The sequence below is a fragment of the Thalassophryne amazonica genome, chromosome 10 (genome assembly GCF_902500255.1).
Source record: "Thalassophryne amazonica chromosome 10, fThaAma1.1, whole genome shotgun sequence".
Classification (NCBI taxonomy): domain Eukaryota; kingdom Metazoa; phylum Chordata; class Actinopteri; order Batrachoidiformes; family Batrachoididae; genus Thalassophryne; species Thalassophryne amazonica.
This window is the reverse complement of record NC_047112.1, coordinates 58,904,616-58,927,826: the sequence shown is the minus strand read 5'-3', so window position 1 is coordinate 58,927,826 and position 23,211 is coordinate 58,904,616. Positions and strand designations below refer to the sequence as shown.

The window sequence follows — 23,211 nt, the reverse complement described above, 5'->3', positions numbered from 1 at the left end:
ACTCTCAGATCATGAGAAACAAAACTGTCTGGTCTGAGGAGACAAATATTGAACTCTTTGGCGTGATGCCAGACATCATGTTTGGAGGAAACCAGGCACCTTCCCTACAATGAAGCATGGTGGTGGCAGCATCATGCTGTCGGGATGCTTTTCAGCAGCAGGAACTGGGAGATGAGTCAGGATTGAGGGAAAGATGAATGCAGCAATGTACAGAGACATCCTGAATGAAAACCTGCTCCAGAGCACTCTTGACCTCAAACTGGGGCGACAGTTCATCTTTCATCAGGAAAATGACTCTAAGCACACAGCCATGACATTAAAGGAGTAGCTTCAGGACAACTCTGTGAATGTCCTTGAGTGGCTCAGCCAGAGCCCAGACCTGAATCTGATTGAACATCTCTGGAGAGATCTGAAAATGGCTGTGCAGCAACACTCCCTATCCAACCTGATGGAGCTTGAGAGGTGCTGCAAAGAGGAATGGGCAAAACTGCCCAAAGATAGGTGCACCAAGCTTGTTGGATCATATTCAAGAAGACTCAAGGCTGTAATTGCTGTCAAGGTGCATCAACAAAGTATTGAGCAAAGGGTGTGAATACTTACGGGCATGTAATTTCTTATTTTTTTTTATTTTTAATAAATTTGCAACATAAAAACACACTTTTTATGTTGTCATTATGGGGTGCTGTGAGCAGAATTTTGAGGGAAATAATGAAGTTACTCCGTTTTGGAATAAGGCTGTAACATAAAATGTGGAAAATTGAAGCACAGAGAATATATTCTGGATGCAATGTACGTAAATAGCACTAAAACTATATAAAATATACAACCAGGGTCTATGGGGCTCCCAGGTGTTCTGATTAGCAGAAGTGCTAGCGGACCAATGTTAGTCTTTTGTGGGAGTAGTTTCCAACTAGCGTACACCTTAAAATGTGGCCCTTTTAATGTGATCAATTCCATCTTCTACACATTTTTTTCCTGTGGTTCCAGTCAACAGAACAGGCTGGTTATTGGGATAAAAAGTTGCGCTATCAATATGTAGACGTTTATTCAATTTTCGCTCACACTATGTGTCCTCGGACAAAACACTCTGTTTTGTTCTAGTCCACCAAGCTGTAAAAGTGTAACTGCCTTGGCTGTGGAAGTAATCTGTTTTGTACTGGTGTCCCATCCAGATAGAGCTGCTTGATTCTCATTTGCTTAATACTACAGAATCTGGAGGTAAGTGTGGCACCAGTGCTTTTATATAGGATTTACTACTTCCAGCCAGAGAGCACTGAAGTGTTTCAACAGTGCCTTAATTCCTAACTGGGACAGACTTCTCACTATAGCAATTATTTCCTTTTGATGTTTGTCTGTTAATGTGAATATCTTATCATCCTGTTGAAAAACATCATTTGTTTTATTCAGGCATGCAAGGACATCAATGAGTGTCAAAGTCCCAACAATGGAGGATGTGTGGAGAACTCAGACTGCATGAACACTCCTGTAAGTAGAAACACTTCATGCAAGGAATTAAAGTTAAATACAATATCATCAAACCTTCACAATGGTGCATATACCTCCCTTGGTTAGCAGCACTGGATTCTGCTATCCATACTAGCAAAAATTGTACAGTAGTAACAAAGCAGTCTATACTGTGGCTGTAAGCATAGCACAGTCAGAGTGGATCTAATGCCTTTGTGTGTTATCAGGGATCCTTCAGGTGTGGCCCTTGTAAGATGGGCTACTTTGGGGATCAACGACAAGGCTGCAAGCCTGAGAGAGCCTGTGGAAATGGTGTTCCAAATCCCTGCCATGCTAGTGCTGACTGCATTAACCATCGAGAGGGACCTATCGAGTGTCAGGTAAAGAAAATTTTGGTACTTAGCATTCCCAGTAAAGGAGTCGTTTTTCAAGTTGTTCCACCCGTCCCAAAAGAGAATACAGCCTGAATAGTGGCAGGTCATTTTAAGTCTGGGGGCATATGCTAGCTGGTGTTGCACGTTGGTGTGTCTACCACCCTACAGAACCACCATGGGTCCTGATTGGCAACCTCACAAGCAGCCATTGGTATGTCATAGCAAGGACATGTGGTGTTCCCTTGGCCTTGTCCAGTCTTTTAGGTTCTCAACACTTAGGCATGGATCCCAAGTGCTTTGATTAGACACAAAGTCTTTACAGAGGCCCCAAAGACAGACAGTGGACCATCCATACATGAGTTTCACTCCCCATGCAAATGTAATAGCATCAACAAAAATACCCTGTACAAGACCTTTTCTATTTTCACAGTGCGGTGTTGGATGGGCTGGCAATGGCTACCTCTGTGGTCCTGATATTGACATTGATGGATTTCCTGATGTGAAACTGGACTGCCCACAGAGGAACTGTGCCAAGGTAAAAATTATGGTCAGAAAAACTGATTCCATTAAGCCATCAATACATGAGATTTCATATTTACATAACATGATATTTACATAACTTGATAACAAAACCAACCAGAATTACATCACAAAGTGCAACGGTAATTGATAATATATTCACAAATAGAACAGATGAAATTATTAAGAATGGGATCTTGATGACAGATCTTAGCGATCATTTACCAGTTTTTTCAATATTTAAATACAAAAATAGGTACAAGAAAAAATCTGTTATAAACTTTAAAAGCGATAAGTCAGTAAAAGCCTTAGAGGCATTTAATTACGATCTTAAAAATCAAAATTGGGAAGATGTTTATGTCGGTGATGTTAATGTAGCATATAATTCATTTATGAAAATACTTATGAAATCATATAAAAACTGTAAATTAATAAAAACTAGTAAGAAAAGAGTAAATAAACCATGGTTGAATACAAATAAAAAATGCTTGTGCAAAGAAAAACTATTTATATAGGTGCTTTTTAAAAAAGCAAACAAAGGAAACAGAACACAGATACAAACAATATAAAAATAAACTCTTGACAATAATTAGGAAACAAAAAAAGATTATTATAGTGAACAATTAAATAAGAGTAAAGATAATATGAGGGCAACATGGGGAATTATAAATAGTGTGATTGAAAGTGATGGAGCGAAATCAACTTTTCCAAATTACTTTGTCAAGGAAAATAAAGAGATATATGACACAGAGGAAGTTGTAAATGAGTTTAATGATTATTTTTCAAATGTGGGATCAAGTCTGATGGAAAATAAACTAATAGTAGAAGATAAATTAAATACACTTGTCAATACGGTCAATAGTATTTTCCTTGACAATGTAGAAAAAGATGAAATAAGAAATATTGTAAAAAACTTTGTAAGCAAAAGATCAACTGACTATGAAGATTTAGACATGATGACTGTAAAAAGTATAATAGAAACTGTTATTGAACCATTCACTTACATTTGTAATCTGTCTCTGTCAACAGGAATTTTCCCAGACGAAATGAAAATTGCCAAGGTAGTCCCATTATATAAAAATGGAGACAAACATAATTTTTCAAATTACAGGCCAGTGTCATTGCTCCACAGTTTTCTAAAATTATGGAAAAAGTTTTTCTGACAAGGTTGGATAAATTCATTGAGAAACATCATATTTTAAATAATGCTCAGTATGGATTCAGAACAAAACATTCGACAGCTATGGCAATTATGGAATTAACAGAGAAAATATCAACAACAATAGATAATAAGGATTATTTTGTAAGTATCTTTATCGACCTGAAAAAAGCTTTTGATGTTATCGACCACTCAAAGATTGCTTCACAAGTTACAACAATATGGAATTAGAGGTATTGCACATCAGTGGGTAAAAAGCTACTTAGAAAATAGAAAACAGTTTGTTCAGATAAATAATACTAAATCAGAATTGTGTAATTGTGTATTTATGGTGTACCACAAGGGTCGGTACTTGGACCCAAACTGTTTATTTTGTATATCAATGATTTTGTGAATGTATCTAAAGTACTTGGCGGCATATTATTTGCTGATGATACAACATTATTTTACTCTGGATCAGATATACAGGAAGTAGTACAAGTGATTAATACAGAGTTGGAAAAAGTTAAATATTGGTTTGATATAAACAGATTGTCACTAAATCTTAATAAGACAAATTTCATATTATTTAATGACAGAGTGGGAAATAATGATATGTCATTAAAAATAGAGGGAATGGACATACAAAGGGTAAAAGAAACAAAATTTCTAGGAGTCATGATTGATGAAGATCTTACATGGAAGTCACACATAAATTACATAAAAGGAAAAATAGCGAAAGCCATTGCTGTTTTGCATAAAGTAAAATTTTCATTAAATAGTTATGGTTTATTAACATTGTACAATTCATTGATTGTCCCATATTTAACTTATTGTGTAGAAATCTTGGGATCGACATGTACAACTTATACACAGCCATTATTTATTCTGCAGAAAAGAGCTTTAAAAATGATTAGTAATAGTCGTTTTAGAGATCCATCTAATCCATTATTCATTAAGTATAGGGTATGTTGGGGAAAGTGTAGTGACACGGACCCACAACAGGGGGCACAAATGAACGGTCAATAGATGAGCCAAAAGGTAACAATTTAATGTTGTGAATGTGCACAACGATTATACAGACAATCACAGAATCTGATAGCAGTCAATACACAAAGGTGACGTGTGGGCAGGCTCGAGGATAGAAAACGTCTGTTCCGAGAAGAGCCGTAACCACACGATTTCCACCGCCACCGAACCTGGTGAATACTGGAGCCGCCAAGTCCCGAATTCCCAGGTGATCACCGTCCCCGACTGTCGGATCTGGTACTGCTGGCGAGGAGCATAAACAGTGAGATGTGGGTGTGTGCACACCCAGTAACAAAAACAGTCAGAAGGTGGAAAGTCACCTCCACCTCTAATCACACACTCGTGCAGCTCCTGTTAAATCACTTATCTGGTTGGAGTGTGAAGCGAAGCCGTCGCTGATCACACTTTACGCCAATCCACAGATAATGAAATGCCACAGGAATACGGCTGCAAAGAAGTTCAGGTTATTACTCAATGATTTAAGTCAGCAAAGAAAAGTACCTTCACAGGTAGATGATATCTCGGCAACGAGGTGGAGATGACGTCCGGTCTTTATGGAGTGAGATGATGAAGTGTAGATGGGTGACAGCTGTCAAGAGATAATGAGTGACAGCTGTCACCCCCGGCTGTGTCCGTGGCGGCAGCGCCCTCTCGTGCCTGAAGCCCACACTTCAGGCAGGGCGCCCTCTGGTGGTGGGCCAGCAGTACCTCCTCTTCTGGCGGCCCACACAACAGGGTACTTAAATTTCATGATTTAGTTGATTTGAAAATATTACAAATAATGCATCAAGCTAACAAAAATACCTTACCAATAAACATTAAAATATGTTTGAAAAAAGAGTAAGTAGTTATAATTTGAAAGAAATAGAAGTCTTTAAAAAACCAAGATTCAGAACCAAAGTAAAGGAACGGAGTATTGCAGTGAATGGTGTAAAATTATGGAACAACCTCAACACAGAAATCAAAGAATCAAGGTCGCTCAAATTATTTAGGAAACGTATTAAATTAGATGTATTGGGTAAGTATGAGGCTATGAGATAGGTCGGTGGGCTATGACAATGCCTAGGGTGGGATCTGTTGGTGATGTCTAGAATGTTTTAAGTTTAGTGTGGCCTGTCAGGGATGTAATCTTTTGGCTAATGGTTAAAGTTATGAAATGGGTCAATAGTGTGTGATAAGTCAGAAGTGTAATCTGTTTAGTGATGCTGAATAATACTTAAAATTGAAAGATTTGTGTTGTAAAAAAGGGGCAGAAAATATAAGACTTGTTCTTCTCTCTGCTCCTTTTTCATTCAGAGTTTTGTAAATTTCATTTCATTTCTGTTTTTTCCTGTCTTTTTCTTTTAAATGAATGAAATAAAGAAAAAAAAACATATTTACATCATGTGGTGAGACCCTTTAAATTTGATCTGTTTGAGCATTATGGCAGACATTTCCACTGTATTCCATGTTAGACCATAGTTTAGTTTCCTTTATGTATTCTATAATGTTTGATTTTTCTTTGCAGGATAACTGTCTTACTGTGCCAAACTCTGGTCAAGAAGATGCAGATGGTGATGGAATAGGAGACGCTTGTGATGATGACGCGGATGGCGATGGGATCCCTAACACACAGGTGCAAGCATAACATTGTTCAAAGGTCATTAGAATGGCAAGCAAAAAGTTTTTCTGGCCACTTTATGTCTTTATTTGATGGACGATACAGAACAACACGACAGAGAGACATATAGAAAACAGGAGCACAAACTCTGGAAATGCACTCGGATAATTGTGAACTACAAGTTGTGGTATGCACTTTGTCAACTAGGCCAAAAGTGCATATCAGCAAACTAAAACTTTTAATAATGATACTATACTATTTTTTCTGTAGGATAATTGTGTGCTGGTGTCCAATGTGGACCAAAAGAACATTGATGAAGATGACTATGGTGATGCTTGTGACAACTGCCGTGCTGTCAAAAACAATGACCAAAAGGACACAGATGTGGACAAATTTGGTGATGAATGTGATGAAGATATTGATGGAGATGGTTCGTAATTTACCCATACATTGATTAAATATTGTGACAACCCAATCTGCAATGCCTTGTCACTTTAAAACTGACTTTATAGTCTTTTTGTTTACCTTGATGCTTTGAGATGTGAAAAGCATGTCATCTTATACTGAAAGATTACCATAGTTTGCGTATATTGTAGGAATCCTGAATCACTTTGATAACTGCAAAAGGGTTCCCAATGCTGACCAGAAAGATCGTGATGGAGACAATGTGGGGGATGCCTGTGATAGCTGTCCGTACGTCCCCAACCCTGATCAGGTTTGAAATCTCATACGCTGGTGGTACTGTTAGGTTCCTTTATCACAGTGAGATCTCCAAAAAGAATTGGACAGGAAACAGACTTCATAGTTTAGATGTTGTATTGTAAAAAGTCGATTTCTCAGCGCTGGGATCTTGAACCGGTCGCATGCAAACATCAGGAACAAAGAACCTCGACTTCCTTTGTTCTCTAACTTTTATTACTTCAGCCTAAGCCACCCCCATATGGGCGGTCCTTAACCTGGCTTGAGTCAGTGTCTATGTGAGCTGGCTGTAAATTGTGCTGAAAATAGGCACTGTCTGTTCACGGTGCATTCATTATGTAAAAATCTTATAGTGTGTGTTTATGTATGTAGTATCACGCAATAAAACAGAGTGTTCCATCATGCTGATTCTTTTTCCAAATAGACACGAATACTTTGGTTTTATGAATTAAACATATATAAAAAGATCAGATGGTTTTATCAATTAAACAGCTGTAAAAGAATCTGATATTTTTATCAAATACAAGGACATTTTGTGCTTCAGCCATTTTGAAAGGCACTTAAGATCAGATAGTTACAAAGATATTTTAGATGTGCGTCAGCCATTTTGTGGTATGCATCATGGAACACTCTTACAGTACCTATTCCTTTCAATTCCTCTTCTAAATCAAAATATTTGAGTTTTGTAGGTTAGGTTGACCATTAACTAGAGCAACAGCTTCAAAGAATTAAAATCAAAGTGATGGTATTATCTATAATTGCACATCAAACCCCTTCTGCACATGCATACTAAAAACAAAGTACGACTACCTTTTGTGGGAACGGTGTTTTACGACTTTGTACTCAATTTTATCAGAGCAGGGTAAAGCTATGACAACCATTCTCTCAAATACCTCTTTAGGCTGAGTGTATAATCATCCATTCTCATCCTGATGTGAGTCTGTCAGAGGCATTTTAGTTTTTTTTTAGTTATTTTTGCTAAAAGGATATGCATTCACCATACAACCATAGTAACAACCATAGTTACGTTGCATGGAAAGGAATGCAGTCAACCAGTTTCACGAAGAACACCATACAGTATGACATTCTCTCATAGGCTAATGGTGACACTGACGGTGCAACCTGCAACGTATAACAACCCCAGACTCTGAATCACAACCCACATAAGAAGTTCAGCAAATGTTTTCCCCTCGTTCACAACCAAGAACACGTTCACCTCACTTCAAGGGATTAAACACTACAATGTTAGCAATGTACTTTTCAAGAGGAGAATTGTGATTGCTAATGTCCCTTAGCAGGTTAATTATTAAAGGTCCCCTGACACTTGCATGACTTTGATGCACGCACTTGCACGCACTGTGTCGTGCAGGAGAATAAACTCGTCGTTAACGGGTGTAGACTGAACATGAGAGGGGCGCCGGCATGTGCAATTGAGCAAAGAGAATGTGGAAATGTTCAAAAAACCTTTCACGCATAAATGTCGTGCAAGAAACATGAAGTGGTAGTGAACGTTGCACGATTGATTCGCCAACACTATGTGCAGCTCGTCAAGTCGAGTAAAGAAGTGAACAGTGTGAGTGAGCGCATCAGAGCACAGCTCATCTGAACAATTATAATCGTTGAGATGTTAAATCTATCAAACATACTTTTACAGCTGCACACAAGAAGGAAAGAACATGCAACTGTTTTACAAAGCCATTACAATATAAACATTTCAACTTTCAATTACCTTTTAAGATGGTTCCAAATGCTTTCACCACATTAAGCACGAGTGTGTGAGAGAGACAGTAAAGCAGCAGCTGGAGCGTTCCTCTGTGATTCTGGAAGTGATTGGAGGCGTTTTCAACAGCTAACTTGAACAGAAAATGATCTGCTACAAAATAATTATTTTATATACACATATAATGACAAGTTTACTCTCCTGCATGACACAGTGCTTGCAAGTGCATGCAAGTGCATCAAAGTCATGCAAGTGTCAGGGGGCTTAATTTATCAACGGTAATGGTAAAGGCCCCCTGACACTTGCACGACTTTGATGCATGCAGTTGCAAACACCGTGTCATGCAGTAGAGCAAACTTGCTAACAGGTGTAGACTGAACATGAGAGGGGCGTCGGCGCGTGCAATTGTGCAAAGAGAATTTTGGAATGTTCAAAAAAATCTTTCACACATAAATGTTGTGCAACAAACGTGAAGTGGTAGTGAACGTTGCGTGATCTACTCACCAACACTACATGCAGCTCGTCGAGTAAAGAAGTGAACAGTGAGTTGATTGCGTCAGTGCACCGCATCAGAACGCAGCTCGTCTGAGCGATTGTAACGAGACGTTAAATCTATCATAAACATACTTTTGCTGCTGCACACAAGAGGGAAAGAACATGCAACTGTTTTACCAAGCCATGACAATGTAAACATGACAAATAATTACCTTTTTAGATGGCTCCAAATGCTTTCACTACCTCGTTCAGCACGCGCGCATACGAGAAAAGCAGCAGCTGGAGCACTCCTCTGTGATTCCAGAAGCGATTAGATGCGTTTTCAACAGCTAACTCGGACAGAAAATGATTAATCCACAGCGCACAGTGCGTGGCAGCTAGTGGAACAAAGCATGGCGTCCAGCTGGGAACACAACGGGTGGGATCGTCATGACGATGTGTGTGCAAGTGCGCGGATCAAAGTCATGCAAGTGTCAGGGCACCTTAACTTTAAAAATGAAAGGTCAAAAATGACATTCCACGTCCCAACAGCCAGGGGCTGTGAGCATGGACCGGCCGCCGGGCCACCCGCCCTTAACCGCCACCCAATCCCAAAAATGCTTTGTTTAAATGTTAAAATAATTCAGTAATTAACCCTGTCTTAAAATGTTGGCGACACCACTTTACACATATCAAAATACATGATGGGAGTCAAGTAAAAACTGTCACAGTTGGAAAGTTCTGTGCCGGTCATAATTTATAGTTATGGTGCACTTCAGCCAACATAGGATTTTTAAATTTTATGGATGAATGGCCACTTTATTTATTTATTTATTGATCATGGTACCAACTGTTCATAAATTACCATATATTTTAAAAGGAAAATGCAGGAAAATGCACTTTGCCCACCAGAACATATATATTCAGGGAGTATTGCAATATATATACAAGGTCTGTTAGAAAAGTATCCAACCTTATTATTTTTTTCAAAAACCATATGGATTTGAATCACGTGTGATTACATCAGACATGCTTGAACCCTCGTGGGCATGCGAGAGTTTTTTCACGCCTGTCGGATACGTCATTCGCCTGTGGGCAGTCTTTGAGTGAGGAATCGCCCACCCTCTTGTCGATTTTTCATTGTTTAGGAATGGCTCAGACTGCTGCTTTGTTTGATAAAAATTTTTTCAAAAGCTGTAAGGCACAACTGAGTGGACACCATTCGATAAATTCAGCTGGTTTTCGTTGAAAATTTTAACGGCTGATGAGAGATTTTGGTCTGGTAGTGTCGCTTTAAGGACGGCCCACGGTGCCTGACGGCGATCTGCGCTTCGAGGCGGCAGCGTCTCGTCGTTTCAAGTTGAAAACTTCCACATTTCAGGCTCTGTTGACCCAGGAAGTCGTCAGAGAACAGAGAACTTTCAGAAGAAGTCGGCATGAGGAGTTTATTCGGACATTCCATTGTTAACGGACATTTTGTAATGAAAGAACGTGCGGGCAGAGTCGCATGTCGGGCCGGACCCAACCGCGGGGGGTCGCGACAGGAAAAACACCTCCGTTGGAAACCTTAACGGGCAAGTTGGAACATGCCCAAGCTGTTAAACAATTTCTCAGTTACTCACTTGTTGAACGCCATCAAAAGCCGCCTGAATTTTACAAATGGTTTTCAACACGGAGGTGTTTTTCCTGTTGCGGCGCACACAGATTCGCCGAGTCGTCACGGAAACGACTCGGCGAATTTGCGCGCACGTCTTTCATTACAAAATGTCCTTAAACAGTGGAATGTCCGCATAAAGTCCTCATGCCGGCCTCTTCTGAATCTTCTCTGTTCTCTCACGACGTCCTGGGTAAATTAAGCCTTAAATTAGGATGTTTTCAGCTCGAAACAGGCCGACAACGGCGCCTGGAAGCGCTGCGCGACGTTCCGCTCCGTCGGAAGTCCTTACAGCGACAGAAACACCCCATAATCTCTCATCAGCCATTAAACTTTTCACCGAAAACCAGCTAAATTTCTTGAATAGTGTCCACTCGGATATTCCTCACAGGTCCAGAAAAAATTTTGATAAAGCAACACGCGCTTTCTCGAGCAGCGTGTGAAACAAAGGAATTCAGCCGAGAGGGCTGGACCACATCTCACTCAAGGCCTGCCCACAGGGAAATGACGTCACCGACACGCGTGAAAAAACTCACGCATGCGCACAAGGGTTCAAGCAAGACTGGTGTAATCGCACGTCATTCAAATCCATATAGTTAAAAAAAAAATAAAAGTGTCGGTTTCTTATCTAATACACCTCGTATGTATATAGTAATTTATACTTTGCTTCTAACGTGACAATACCTTTATTTACCTGTTAGCTGATTACTTACATTGACTTAGATCTGGCCTAATTAGAGCGCCAACTTTGAGTGTGGTTTAAAACTAAATTCGCAAGTTGGGGATCATCCATAACAACAGCATAAAGTAACTGTATGGTCTGTATTTATGATGCATGTTCCTGTTGCATGAATACTGTCAAAACAACATCAAAAGCTGTTTGAGCTATTACATCAGAATAATAGACCTTGTTAAATTTCACTGTAACACTGTCATCCTGCTTAGCTGGACATGGACAATGACTTGATTGGTGACCCGTGTGACACCAACAAGGACAGGTAGTGTACGACCTATTTAATCACATCACAGAGGTTAAGGTTTATTATTTAAGGATTAATAAAACAGGGACCAACTTAACAATTAAGTACCTCTTGTCTAGTGACGGAGACGGTCACCAGGACTCTCGGGACAACTGTCCAGCTGTCATAAATAGCTCCCAGCTCGACACGGACAAGGATGGCAAGGGAGACGAGTGTGATGATGACGATGATAATGATGGCATACCAGATCTGCTTCCACCTGGTCCTGATAACTGCCGTCTAATCCCCAACCCTCTACAGGAGGACTCAGACGGTGAGTAATGGTGGAATTGACAATGGGTGATATTATAAAGTCATCTTTGTTGGCTTTTTTGCAAAGGAAGTCTCGCTGTTGTAGAAAACACGGTGTCTCCTCACAGGCAATGGTGTGGGAAATGTGTGTGAGAAGGACTTCGACAATGACACTGTTGTCGACACTGTCGATGTTTGCCCAGAAAATGCTGAGGTCACCCTCACCGATTTCAGGGAGTATCAGACAGTGGTTTTAGATCCAGAAGGAGATGCACAAATTGACCCAAACTGGGTGGTGCTGAATCAGGTAGGTATGAAGCAACTTGTTTTTCATTAATACTTATGGTATAAAACTCTTAATATCCATTTTTCCTGCAGGGAAGAGAGATTGTCCAGACGATGAATAGTGATCCTGGACTGGCTGTTGGTAAGAACACTACACCTGTTAAAGAAAAATCTTACATTGATTATTTTGAGTATTCCTTTCAGTTGTGATGCCAGTCTGCTATAATTTCTCCATCTAGGTTACACTGCCTTTAGCGGTGTGGATTTTGAAGGGACGTTTCACGTAAATACAGTAACGGATGATGACTATGCTGGTTTTATCTTCGGGTATCAGGATAGCTCGAGTTTCTACGTGGTGATGTGGAAGCAGGTGGAACAGATCTACTGGCAGGGAAACCCCTTCAGAGCTGTGGCAGAACCAGGCATCCAACTGAAGGTAATGTTCCAAAGCAGTGAAAAACTGGGGAGGAATGAACCCATGTGACTGACTCAGTAAAGTCAATGATACAATCTGTATTGTTCTCTGGAGAAGTACATAGTTGGCAATGATGTTTTTAACTGGGAGTTGATCAATGTAGTTGGGTTCTCTTCCTAGGCTGTGGAAAAAGGTATGATTTTGATAGACTTCCAAGATCATCTATGTATGTTGGAGTTAAGACTGATAATTCTTATTTGTGCCTTTGAAAAGGCTGTCAAGTCAAACACAGGCCCAGGTGAAAACCTGAGGAATGCCCTGTGGCACACCGGAGACACGAGTGGCCAGGTGAAGCTTCTGTGGAAAGATGCCCGAAATGTCGGCTGGAAAGACAAAACTTCCTACCGTTGGTTCCTCCAGCATCGACCCGCTGACGGATACATTAGGTACTGATACTTTTGAATGGCACCTAAAATGACTTTTGTATGCTGCATTTTGTCAACTCGCATTAAGCTGGGAATCTCCATAAAGTGAGGATGTGGATTGTGGTGTTTACATATGGACTACGCTGTAGGAACAGATCCAATGAGTGGCTTCCTGCAAGGAAGTTATGGTTGATTGTCTGTCCAGAAAGAAAGGAGAAGGAATAAGTATTACTGGATGGATAATTCCTTTGGCAAATAAATTTTGCAAAAGGGTCCTGTCCTCCTCACATTCACTGTATATCTTACATGAGGTGGGCTTCATGCAGTGCCTCATTGTGGAGCACTGAAGAGCTACTTGTGGCTCCCACTGACCGAGAGATTATTTCAAACTGCTGTCGCTTCTATTTTAAACAACCTGGACATTATCAAGTCTATAAGAAGAACAGAGAACAGCTTCCTTTGAAAGAAAGATTTCCTTGTGTGACAGAAGCCAGCAGGAGTCGCTGTGCATGTGGTAGTCAATAGGCCTCACTCCTCAGACAGCTAAAAGATTCTCTGGCCAATAAGGCCAGAGTCCAGGTTTTCAGCCGACTGGTCAGAGTGTCCGCCTCCCATGCCGGAGATCATAAGTTTGCATTCGAAGGGAGTGAGTGGGCGGAGTTAAAAACACAACAACACAGAGTGAAACCGCTATACTTGTCATACTCTCACCCAGAGCCGGTCTCACAAATTGACTGGTCCTTCCTACAAATCGGATCCTCTGCCTTCACTACGCATGCGTTCTTTCGGAGCGTCAGCACTGATTCACTGATACTAGGGGAGCGATGACCACTACCTTTGCACCCCTCCTTTTTTAGGTTCCTTAGATGACCCCAAAACACAATCAGGATGTTCCCAAAAATAAAAACTGGCCCCAAGCCAGCTATCCAAGATGGCGTCCAAGATGGCCACCAAAATAGGGTTTTTTTCCCCCCACTAAAACACCTGTAAACAACATATAAACAACTTCCTACTATGTATTTTAATGATAAGGGTCTATTGGTGGCCATTTTGAATCTTAAACCCATGAATGAATTTAGTTTAGGCACAAATGAGTTTGCTGTGACCTGCAATGGTCTTCCCATTGAATCTCTGTGGTATTTAAGTTGTATATATGTTGCTTAAAAGTGTTTTAGTGAAAAACCCCATTTTGGCAGCCATCTTGGATAACCGGCTTGAGGCCAGTTTTTATTTTTGGGAACATCCTGATTGTGTTTTGGGGTCATCTAAGGAACCTAAAAAAGTTTGTTTGTTTAGTCCTGGAGTGGGGGGGGTGCAAAGGTAGTGGTCGTAGCTCCCCTAGTATGATTATTGTCTCGTTTCTGCTTAAAGCTGACTTTAAAATGATTAAGAGGTTTTACTTTGTCATCTGATGGTTAATAATCACATTATTACCTTTGATTGGTTTGGGCGTAGAGAGTCGGTCTCAGACGTGCTGCTGTCGCATTCTGATCGCTCGTGTCTTGTCTATGAAATAATGCTGAATTAATGTGGGAAAATAGCTTGAGTTACTCATGCGTAGAACGGGATAGAGAAGAGTTTTGGCCATGTCATTGTATATTTCATGTCACTTTCATTAAGGTGTAGCACGTTGCATTGCATTGTGTGTATGTTGTCATCATTAATTTTCATAGAGCAGTTTGATAAAAGGTGATTGCATGTCATATCACTGCAATGCACTGGCATGCCGTACAGAGCAGATACATTTTAACTGAAAAAACACGTGCCCTAACTCCCACACCCCAACCAACCGCTACTACGTTGTAAGTAAAGTGTGATGGTTGCAACCTGACCTGAGTACCACGTGAACTGTGAAAATAAGGTCTCCAGTGAGCAGGTCGTGATCTAATATATAAGTCTGACCGTGTATGTGTGTGTGTTCGTGCATGTACACTTTCAACCTAAGGGCTCCAGTGACCTCCCCCTTGGTACCCCAGTCACCATACCAAGTTTAGTGTCAATTGCTTATTTACTGTGGCTGCGCATAGTGGAGCAGGTCATTATCTAATGTACGAGGTCTGTTAGAAAAGTATCCGACCTTTTTATTTTTTTCAAAAACCTGATGGATTTGAATCACGTGTGCTTGCATGAGCCAACCTCGAACCTTTGTGTGCATGCGTGATTTTTTTCACGCCTGTCGGTTGCGTCATTTGCTTGTAAGCAGCCTTTGTGTGAGGATGGGTATAGTCTCTCGTCATTTTTTTCTTTGCAAGGAAATGGCGGAATGACTGGAGCAGCGTGACTGCATCAAAGTTTGCCATAAACTGGGCGACAGCCAGGTGGAAACCATTCGGATTATTCAGACGGCTTTCAGTGAAGATCCGATGGGCATCACACAGATTAAGGAGCGGTACAACCGGTTTATGCTGCGTTTACACATAACGACGACAAGTCACGAATGCCACGAAGTACACATTCTTGGCCGCTGATCACAAATGTGATTATTCGGGGCAGAGGCGTCAGGTGTCCTCAGGAACTCCTGCAACCTGTTACCACAATTTACAATTAATGGCACATGTTGCCAGAGAATTATCAGGAACCATTACGCACGGTCAAGAATAGTGTTCCGCGTTGTTACGCGCTATCGCGCGCTATTGTGCGTAACAGCGCATCTTAAGTTCTGTCACATTGTGAACGAGGTGAATTGTCTCCACACACACACCCATATTCATCCAACCAAATTCAGATTGCTCCAGTTTTTCAGAAGAACTTTGTGACTGCATGCGTAGTTGGGCTCTGTGCCATGGAGTGGCGCAGAGAGGAGGAGGAAGAGGAGGAGGACAGCGCCAGATGTGTGGCTTCATGTGGCTCTCGTCTGGCACATTTTCCCAAACATCAGGCACATGCAGCAGGTGGAACACCTGCAGGAGCGCGCTGAAGAGCACTGAAATTTGACTTTTAGCCGACTTGGTGTCAGCAATCAAACAATGTTGTTGTGCAGGGTTTAATTGTGCGCGCGCTTCTTCCTTCGCCAAACTGGAGGAGGTGCAGAGATGTCTGGCAGCACGTGAGTCTCCTCTCCCTCCTCTGGTTGCTCAGACTCATTCTCCCACTCATCGGTTACAACAGCAGGTGGAACACCTGCAGGAGTGTCCTAAGGAGCTTCAGCAGGAACTGTGGACCGACACTTGGAGCCGAGTTTAATTGTGCGCACGTGACAAAAAACTGATCCGTCGTGGCGTGCAGTGAAATGTGACGCCGCGTTACAAGTCGTTTCAAAACTTGACAGTTTCCGTGTCACTTTGTAATAACGCGTGACAGTTTGGGCTCCAAGAACCATCACAGGAACCACTACGAATGTTGTCACGTTCTATTAAGGATCAATACTCATCAAGACGGATCAATACGCTCAGTTGTGACCTCCACGATGTGAGACGAAATGAGGGTGGTGTGTGACATTCGTGGAAGATTTTTTGACAGGCAAAAACATGCTCCACGAATATCAAGAATATCACGCACCAACACGCACTATTAAGAAACCTATTCAGATGCGTTAAGTCACATTAAGAATATCAGGAATGTCACGAATGACAGAAAAATGACATTCGTAACGCGTCTTGCTTATGTGTAAACGCACCTTTAAAGACGTCCGCACAACGGTGGAGAGCGCGCCGCGCTCCGGGCAGCCATCAACATGCAGAAATGACCGGATCATTCCAAAGTGAATGCTGTGATGATGTGGGACCGTCATGTGACTATCCGCGAAACTGTGGAAGAGGTGGACATCAGCACTTTTTCGGCACATTCCACTGTTGCAGAAGATTTTGCCATGAAAAGAGTTGCAGCGAAATTCATCGGCACAAGCTGATGGTGCAGCAAAAGCGCCTCTGTGTTGAAGCCTCACAGGACATGCTGGGACATGCCCAGCTCTTCCACCATTCTGAAGATTCAGACAGCTTTCGGTGGCTTTTCAGTCGTGTGACTATCCAAGAAATTGTGGACGAGCTGGGCATGTCACAACATGTCCTGTGAGGCTTCAACAAGGATAGTCACACGATGGTCCCACATCATCACAGCATTCATTTTGGAATGATCCGGTCATTTCTGCATGTTGATGGCCGCCCGGAGCGTGGCTCGCTCTCCACTGTTGTGCGGACGTCTTTAAACCGGTTGAACCGCTCCTTAATCTGTGTGATGCCCAGAGGATCGTCACTGAAAGCCGTCTGAATAATCCGAATGGTTTCCACCTGGCTGTCGCCCAGTTTATGGTACAATTTGATGCAGTCGCGCTGCTCCAGTCATTCCGTCATTTCCTTGCAAAAATAAAACAACAAGACACAACACCCATCCTCACACAAAGGCTGCTTACAAGCAAATGACGCAATTGACAGGTGTGAAAAAAATCACGCATGCGCACGAAGGTTCAAGGTTGGCTCATGCAAGCACACGTGATTCAAATCCATCAGGTTTTTGAAAAAAATAAAAAGGTCGGATACTTTTCTAACAGACCTCGTATTCACTGTTTCGCAGTTGTGAATCTTGTGCCACCTCATGGTACATGACTGATACAAGAGGACAATTTCAGCAGAGCTCCAATTCAGGGTACAATGTAAACAAACCCTGTGAAGTATGGACAACAAGACAACATCCAGGCACGGCAGAAGTCCATCACAGGTGCTACATCTCCTCTAGAAAACCTTCTCAACTTGGGAGAATGTGTCATCATCATAATCACCCGTGAATTCGCTAGATCAACCCCATCCACATCCTCGATAGCCATTGTTTATATGCGCTGTGAGATGCTGGAATGCTGCTGGCGTCGCGGTGCATTCTGGGAAGTGCAGGGGCCAACAGTGGAATTATGGGACAAGTACTGAATAATGCTTACCGTGTGTGTGATCGCTCACATAAACGTTTTCAACCTAAGGGCTCCAGTGACCTCCTTGGTGCCCCCAGTCACCATACCAAGTTTGGTGTTGATTGCTTAGTTACTGTGGCTGTGCATAGCAAACACACATGCACGCACACACGGTCAGCTTTATATATTAGATGATTGTTGTACAAATGCTTCAGATATTTGTCGCCAAGATAGATGATGACTGGAGTGGAATTTTAAGCAGAAACAAGGCAATAATTGTGAATTGCTGCTGACTCTCTGAAATGACACGTGCAGTGAAAGCAGGGGGAACCGACTTTTTGGGGGGAACTGTTCGGTCGACGACACTGGATTTGGATAAGATTTTAGTGCTACATTATAGTTTTATGTTGTCTTGTTTGCACATTCTGCTTCTATAAGGCATATTGTTAATGAATACAAAGTTTTCACTGACCATAACACCATGTCAAAAGATGTCACTGGGATTTTGAGTTAAATCTGCACTGGAACTTTTGCATTACATTTTTATATTGTATTGTACTGTTTTATATTGTTTGAACATAGCATCTTTTTATTATTATTAATATTGTGGGAGCTGTCAGGGCTTTCTAAAATATTTGCACAAAATCTGAACAGGAATTCTGATTTTATTTATGTTATTTCATTTATTTTTGATTGTTATTTAGTGTGTTTGATCAGCAATTAAACCTTTAAGATCTGTCATACAGCTCTTGTCCTTTAATGTCTGGGGTGGTGTGTGCGTACGGAGGGGTGGGGTGCCAAGCCATAATCTCACCTTGGGCACCACAAAATAGAGCCAGCTCTGCTCCCACCTGTACAAATCCTGATACTGCTCTCGTTGTCACTCTGCCTACGTCACATGCTTCTTTGCTCCGTCTACAAGCAGTTTTGTCTGTCTGATAGTACTGCCCCTGGAAATGAAACATGAATGAAGAGGTACCAGCAGGGGCGGTCCTGGAGGCGGGGCGTCTGGGCAGCCGCCCGGGGCGGCATCGCGGGGGGTGGAGGGGCGGTACGACCGTGCGGAAAAAAAAAAAAATACGGGGTGGGGGGGTTGTCCTGACGGGGGGTTCATGGTTATGTTACGGCAGAGCAGCCCCCCCCCCCCCCCCCCCATGGTGGCTTTCCTCTCACTCATTCCCGCAGCTTCACGGTGCTTTAAACAGTGTGGACAGAGTCCACAGACTTCAGTAGCGACACAAAGCATGCAGCGAAACAAGACAAGTCATTGGATAAATGCTGGCTTTGTCCCACCCATCGGACACTCAGCGTGTCTGGGGGTCTATGGGGCAGTGGGCTGGCTTCGGCTGGCCCGGACGCTCAGCTTCTGCATGATGATTGGATGATCTGTCTGAGGCTGAATCCCTTTTTGATTGACAGCGAAATGAGCGAATCAGCGATCTTTTGGTGTAAACATCCGTGGGAGCATTTTCATTCTGTTCTGAGTTGAACCGGAAACTTTCCTAACCCTCTTAGCTGCATTTTCTTTGTTAAAAATGACTAGCAACAAATCGAGCTTCTATTTCTGGTGGGGGTTTTTTTTTTGTAGCTGCTTGTGTTTGGAGACTGACTTCTATCACTCTATCGCAGTTTCTGTCCCTACCAATCACCGGGTGCTGCTGAGCTCCTCCACCGACTACGTTTACATGCCGTTAATATTCGGGTTAAGGTCAATATTCTGGTTTCTGAATCATTAGATTGTCACAAAGCACTCACAGGCGGATACACTTCACACTAGCCTCGCACCAGTCCCATCTAGCGAGCTAGCTAGGTAGCAAGATGCACATAATGGCAGACAATTTGAATGTTGTGGACTGGATTTTGGCGAAGCCATTTGATACGAAAGCCATTCTTCGTTACGAAGAAGCCATGGCTGCTGTCAGGCCAAAGTTAAAGCAATAGCCCCCAGTGCAATATTTGTGTATTGCTATGCACACAGACTGAATCTGGTTCTGTCTCAGGGGGCTAAATGCTTATCTGAGTGCAGAATATTTTTTGCATCACTCTCTGGGTTTGCCACATTTTTCTCAAAATCCACAAAGAGGATGTCTTTTCATGAGTCTGCAGGCTGCTCAAGGTTGCCCAGAAATGCTCCTACTCGATGGAATTTCACATCACGGATAGTGAGCACTTATTTATATGGTGCGACTTTAATGGAGGTTTAAGTCTTGTTCATTATGGTGAATGGTACTCTATGATAATGCAAAGTGCACTCTGTTGATAAAACTGAATGACATGCAATATTTTGACCATCAGGTGGTGCTGTAGTGCAGTTGTGCTTTCTTAAATACCTTGCCTATGGGCCGAGCAGCAGTGCAGAGTACCCGACCTTCCTGGAGTCCCTGGGAGGGGTACTAGATAGCACTCAGACTGGGGACTCCATTGTTCTCCTGGGGGATTTCAACACCCACGTGGGCGGCGACAGTGAGACCTAGAGGGGGGGTGATCAGGAAGCACGGCCTCCCCGATCTGAATCTGAGTGGTGTTCAGTTGTTGGACTTCTGTGCTAGTCACAGTTTGTCCATCACGAACACCATGTTCGAGAACAAGGGTGTCCATAAGTGCACGTGGCACCAGGACACCCTGAGCCGGAGGTCGATGATCGACTTTGTAGTCATATCATCTGACCTTCGGCCACGTGTCTCGGACACTCGAGAGAAGAGAGGGGCAGAGCTGTCGGCTGTTGACGGTATTGCTTAAATTTTCATTGTTACGCAGATGATACCCAGCTTTATCTATCCATGAAGCCAGAGGATACGCACCAATTAGCTAAACTGCAGGATTGTCTTACAGACATAAAGACATGGATGACCTCTAATTTCCTGATTTTAAACTCAGATAAAACTGAAGTTATTGTACTTGGCCCCACAAATCTTAGAAGCATGGTGTCTAACCAGATCGTTACTCTGGATGGCATTTCCCTGATCTCTAGTAATACTGTGAGAAATCTTGGAGTTATTTTTGATCAGGATATGTCATTCAAAGCGCATATTAAACAAATATGTAGGACTGCCTTTTGCATTTACGCAATATCTCTAAAATCAGAAAGGTCTTGTCTCAGAGTGATGCTGAAAAACTAATTCATGCATTTATTTCCTCTAGGCTGGACTATTGTAATTCATTATTATCAGGTTGTCCTAAAAGTTCCCTAAAAAGCCTTCAGTTGGTTCAGAATGCTGCAGCTAGAGTACTGACGGGGACTAGCAGGAGAGAGCATATCTCACCCGTGTTGGCCTCCCTTCATTGGCTTCCTGTTAATGCTAGAATAGAATTTAAAATTCTTCTTCTTACTTATAAGGTTTTGAATAATCAGGTCCCATCTTATCTTAGGGACCTTGTAGTACCATATTACCCCATTAGAGCGCTTCGCTCTCAGACTGCGGGCTTACTTGTAGTTCCTAGGGTTTGTAAGAGTAGAATGGGAGGCAGAGCCTTCAGCTTTCAGGCTCCTCTCCTGTGGAACCAGCTCCCAATTCAGATCAGGGAGACAGATACCCTCTCTACTTTTAAGATTAGGCTTAAAACTTTCCTTTTCGCTAAGGCTTATAGTTAGGGCTGGATCGGGTGACCCTGGACCATCCCTTGGTTATGTTGCTTTAGACGTAGACTGTGTTTCATAGTTATTGTATGGCCTTGCCTTGCAATGTGGAGCGCCTTGGGGCAACTGTTTGTTGTGATTTGGCGCTATACAAGAAAAAAGTTGATTGATTGATTGATCACCACCTGGTGATGAGTTGGATCCGCTGGGAGGGGAGGAAGCCGGTCAGACCTGGTAGGCCCAAACGTATCGTGAGGGTCTGCTGGGAACGACTGGAGGAACCCTCTGTCAGTGAGGTCTTCAACTCCCACCTCCGGGAGAGCTTCTCCCAGATCCCGGGGGAGGTTGGAGACATGGAGTCAGAGTGGACCATGTTGTCCACCTCCATTGTCGATGTGGCCGCTTGTAGCTGTGGTTGCAAGGTCTCTGGTGCCTGTCGTGGTGGCAATCCCCGAACCCGGTGTTGGACACCGGAAGTAAGGGATGCCGTCAAGCTGAAGAAGGAGTCCTTTGTTGGTAGGTGGGACCCCAGAGGCAGCTGACAGGTACTGGCAGGCCAAGCGTGCTGCAGCCCGTGCGGTCGCAGAGGCAAAAACTCGGGTCTGGGAGGAGTTCGGGGAGGCTATGGAGGAGGACTATCGGTCGGCCTCGAAGAGATTCTGGCAAACCGTCCGACACCTCAGGAGGCGGAAGCAGCTCTCCACTAGCACTGTTTACGGTGTGGGTGGGGAGCTGTTGACCCTGACTGGGGATGTTGTCGGGCGGTGGAAGGAGTACTTCGAGGATCTCCTCAATCCCATCGTCGCGTCTTCCGAAGAGGAAGCAGAGACTGGGGACTCAGAGGCGGACTCATCCATTACCCAGGCCGAAGTCACCGAGGTGGTTAGAAAGCTCCTCGGTGGCAAGGCTCCTGGGGTGGATGAAATCCATCCTGAGTACCTTAAGTCTCTGGATGTTGTGGGACTGTCTTGGCTGACACGCCTCTGCAACATCGCGTGGCGATCTGGGACAGTGCCTCTGGATTGGCAGACCGGGGTGGTGGTCCCTCTGTTTAAGAAGGGGGACCTGAGGGTGTGTTCCAACTATAGGGGATCACACTCCTCAGCCTCCCCGGTAAGGTCTATTCCAGAGTACTGGAGAGGAGAATTTGACCAATGGTCGAACCCCGGATTCAGGAGGAGCAGTGTGGTTTTCGTCCTGGTCGCGGCACACTGGACCAGCTCTACACGCTCCATCGGGTGCTCGAGGGTTCATGGGAGTTCGCCCAACCAGTCCACATGTGTTTTGTGGATCTGGAGAAGGCATTCGACCATGTCCCTCGGGGCACCCTGTGGGGAGTGCTCTGGGAGTACGGGGTCCGGGGTCCTTTGCTAAGGGCTATCCGGTCCCTGTATGACCGCAGCAGGAGCATGGTTCGCATTCCCGGTAGTAAGTCGAGCCTGCTTCCTTTGCACGTTGGCCTCTGGCAGGGCTGCCATTGGTCACTGGTTCTGTTCATTATTTTTATGGACAGAAATTCTAGGCGCAGCCAGGGTGTAGAGGGGGTCTGGTTTGGGAACCGCAGAATCTCGTCTCTGCTGTTTGCGGACGATGTGGTTCTGTTGGCTTCGTCAAATCAGGACCTTCAGCGTGCACTGGGGTGGTTTGTAGCCGAGTGTGAAGCGTCTGGGATGAAAATCAGCACCACCAAATCCGAGGCCATGGTTCTCGACCGGAAAAAGGTGCTTTGC

General features: G+C 43.2%; 1 protein-coding gene across 1 annotated transcript in view; it reads left to right on the top strand.

Annotated features, from left to right (window-relative positions):
- comp (cartilage oligomeric matrix protein) overlaps positions 1 to 23,211 on the top strand; it is a 77,959-nt gene that overhangs the window by 46,696 nt on the left and 8,052 nt on the right. The window contains exons 6-17 of the mRNA XM_034180056.1: positions 1,408 to 1,485; positions 1,692 to 1,844; positions 2,269 to 2,373; positions 6,032 to 6,139; positions 6,395 to 6,554; positions 6,721 to 6,839; positions 11,617 to 11,669; positions 11,771 to 11,964; positions 12,071 to 12,249; positions 12,321 to 12,369; positions 12,467 to 12,663; positions 12,916 to 13,088. Of these exons, the coding sequence (XP_034035947.1) occupies positions 1,408 to 1,485; positions 1,692 to 1,844; positions 2,269 to 2,373; positions 6,032 to 6,139; positions 6,395 to 6,554; positions 6,721 to 6,839; positions 11,617 to 11,669; positions 11,771 to 11,964; positions 12,071 to 12,249; positions 12,321 to 12,369; positions 12,467 to 12,663; positions 12,916 to 13,088 (1,568 nt within the window). The remainder of the gene's footprint in view (positions 1 to 1,407; positions 1,486 to 1,691; positions 1,845 to 2,268; positions 2,374 to 6,031; positions 6,140 to 6,394; positions 6,555 to 6,720; positions 6,840 to 11,616; positions 11,670 to 11,770; positions 11,965 to 12,070; positions 12,250 to 12,320; positions 12,370 to 12,466; positions 12,664 to 12,915; positions 13,089 to 23,211) is intronic.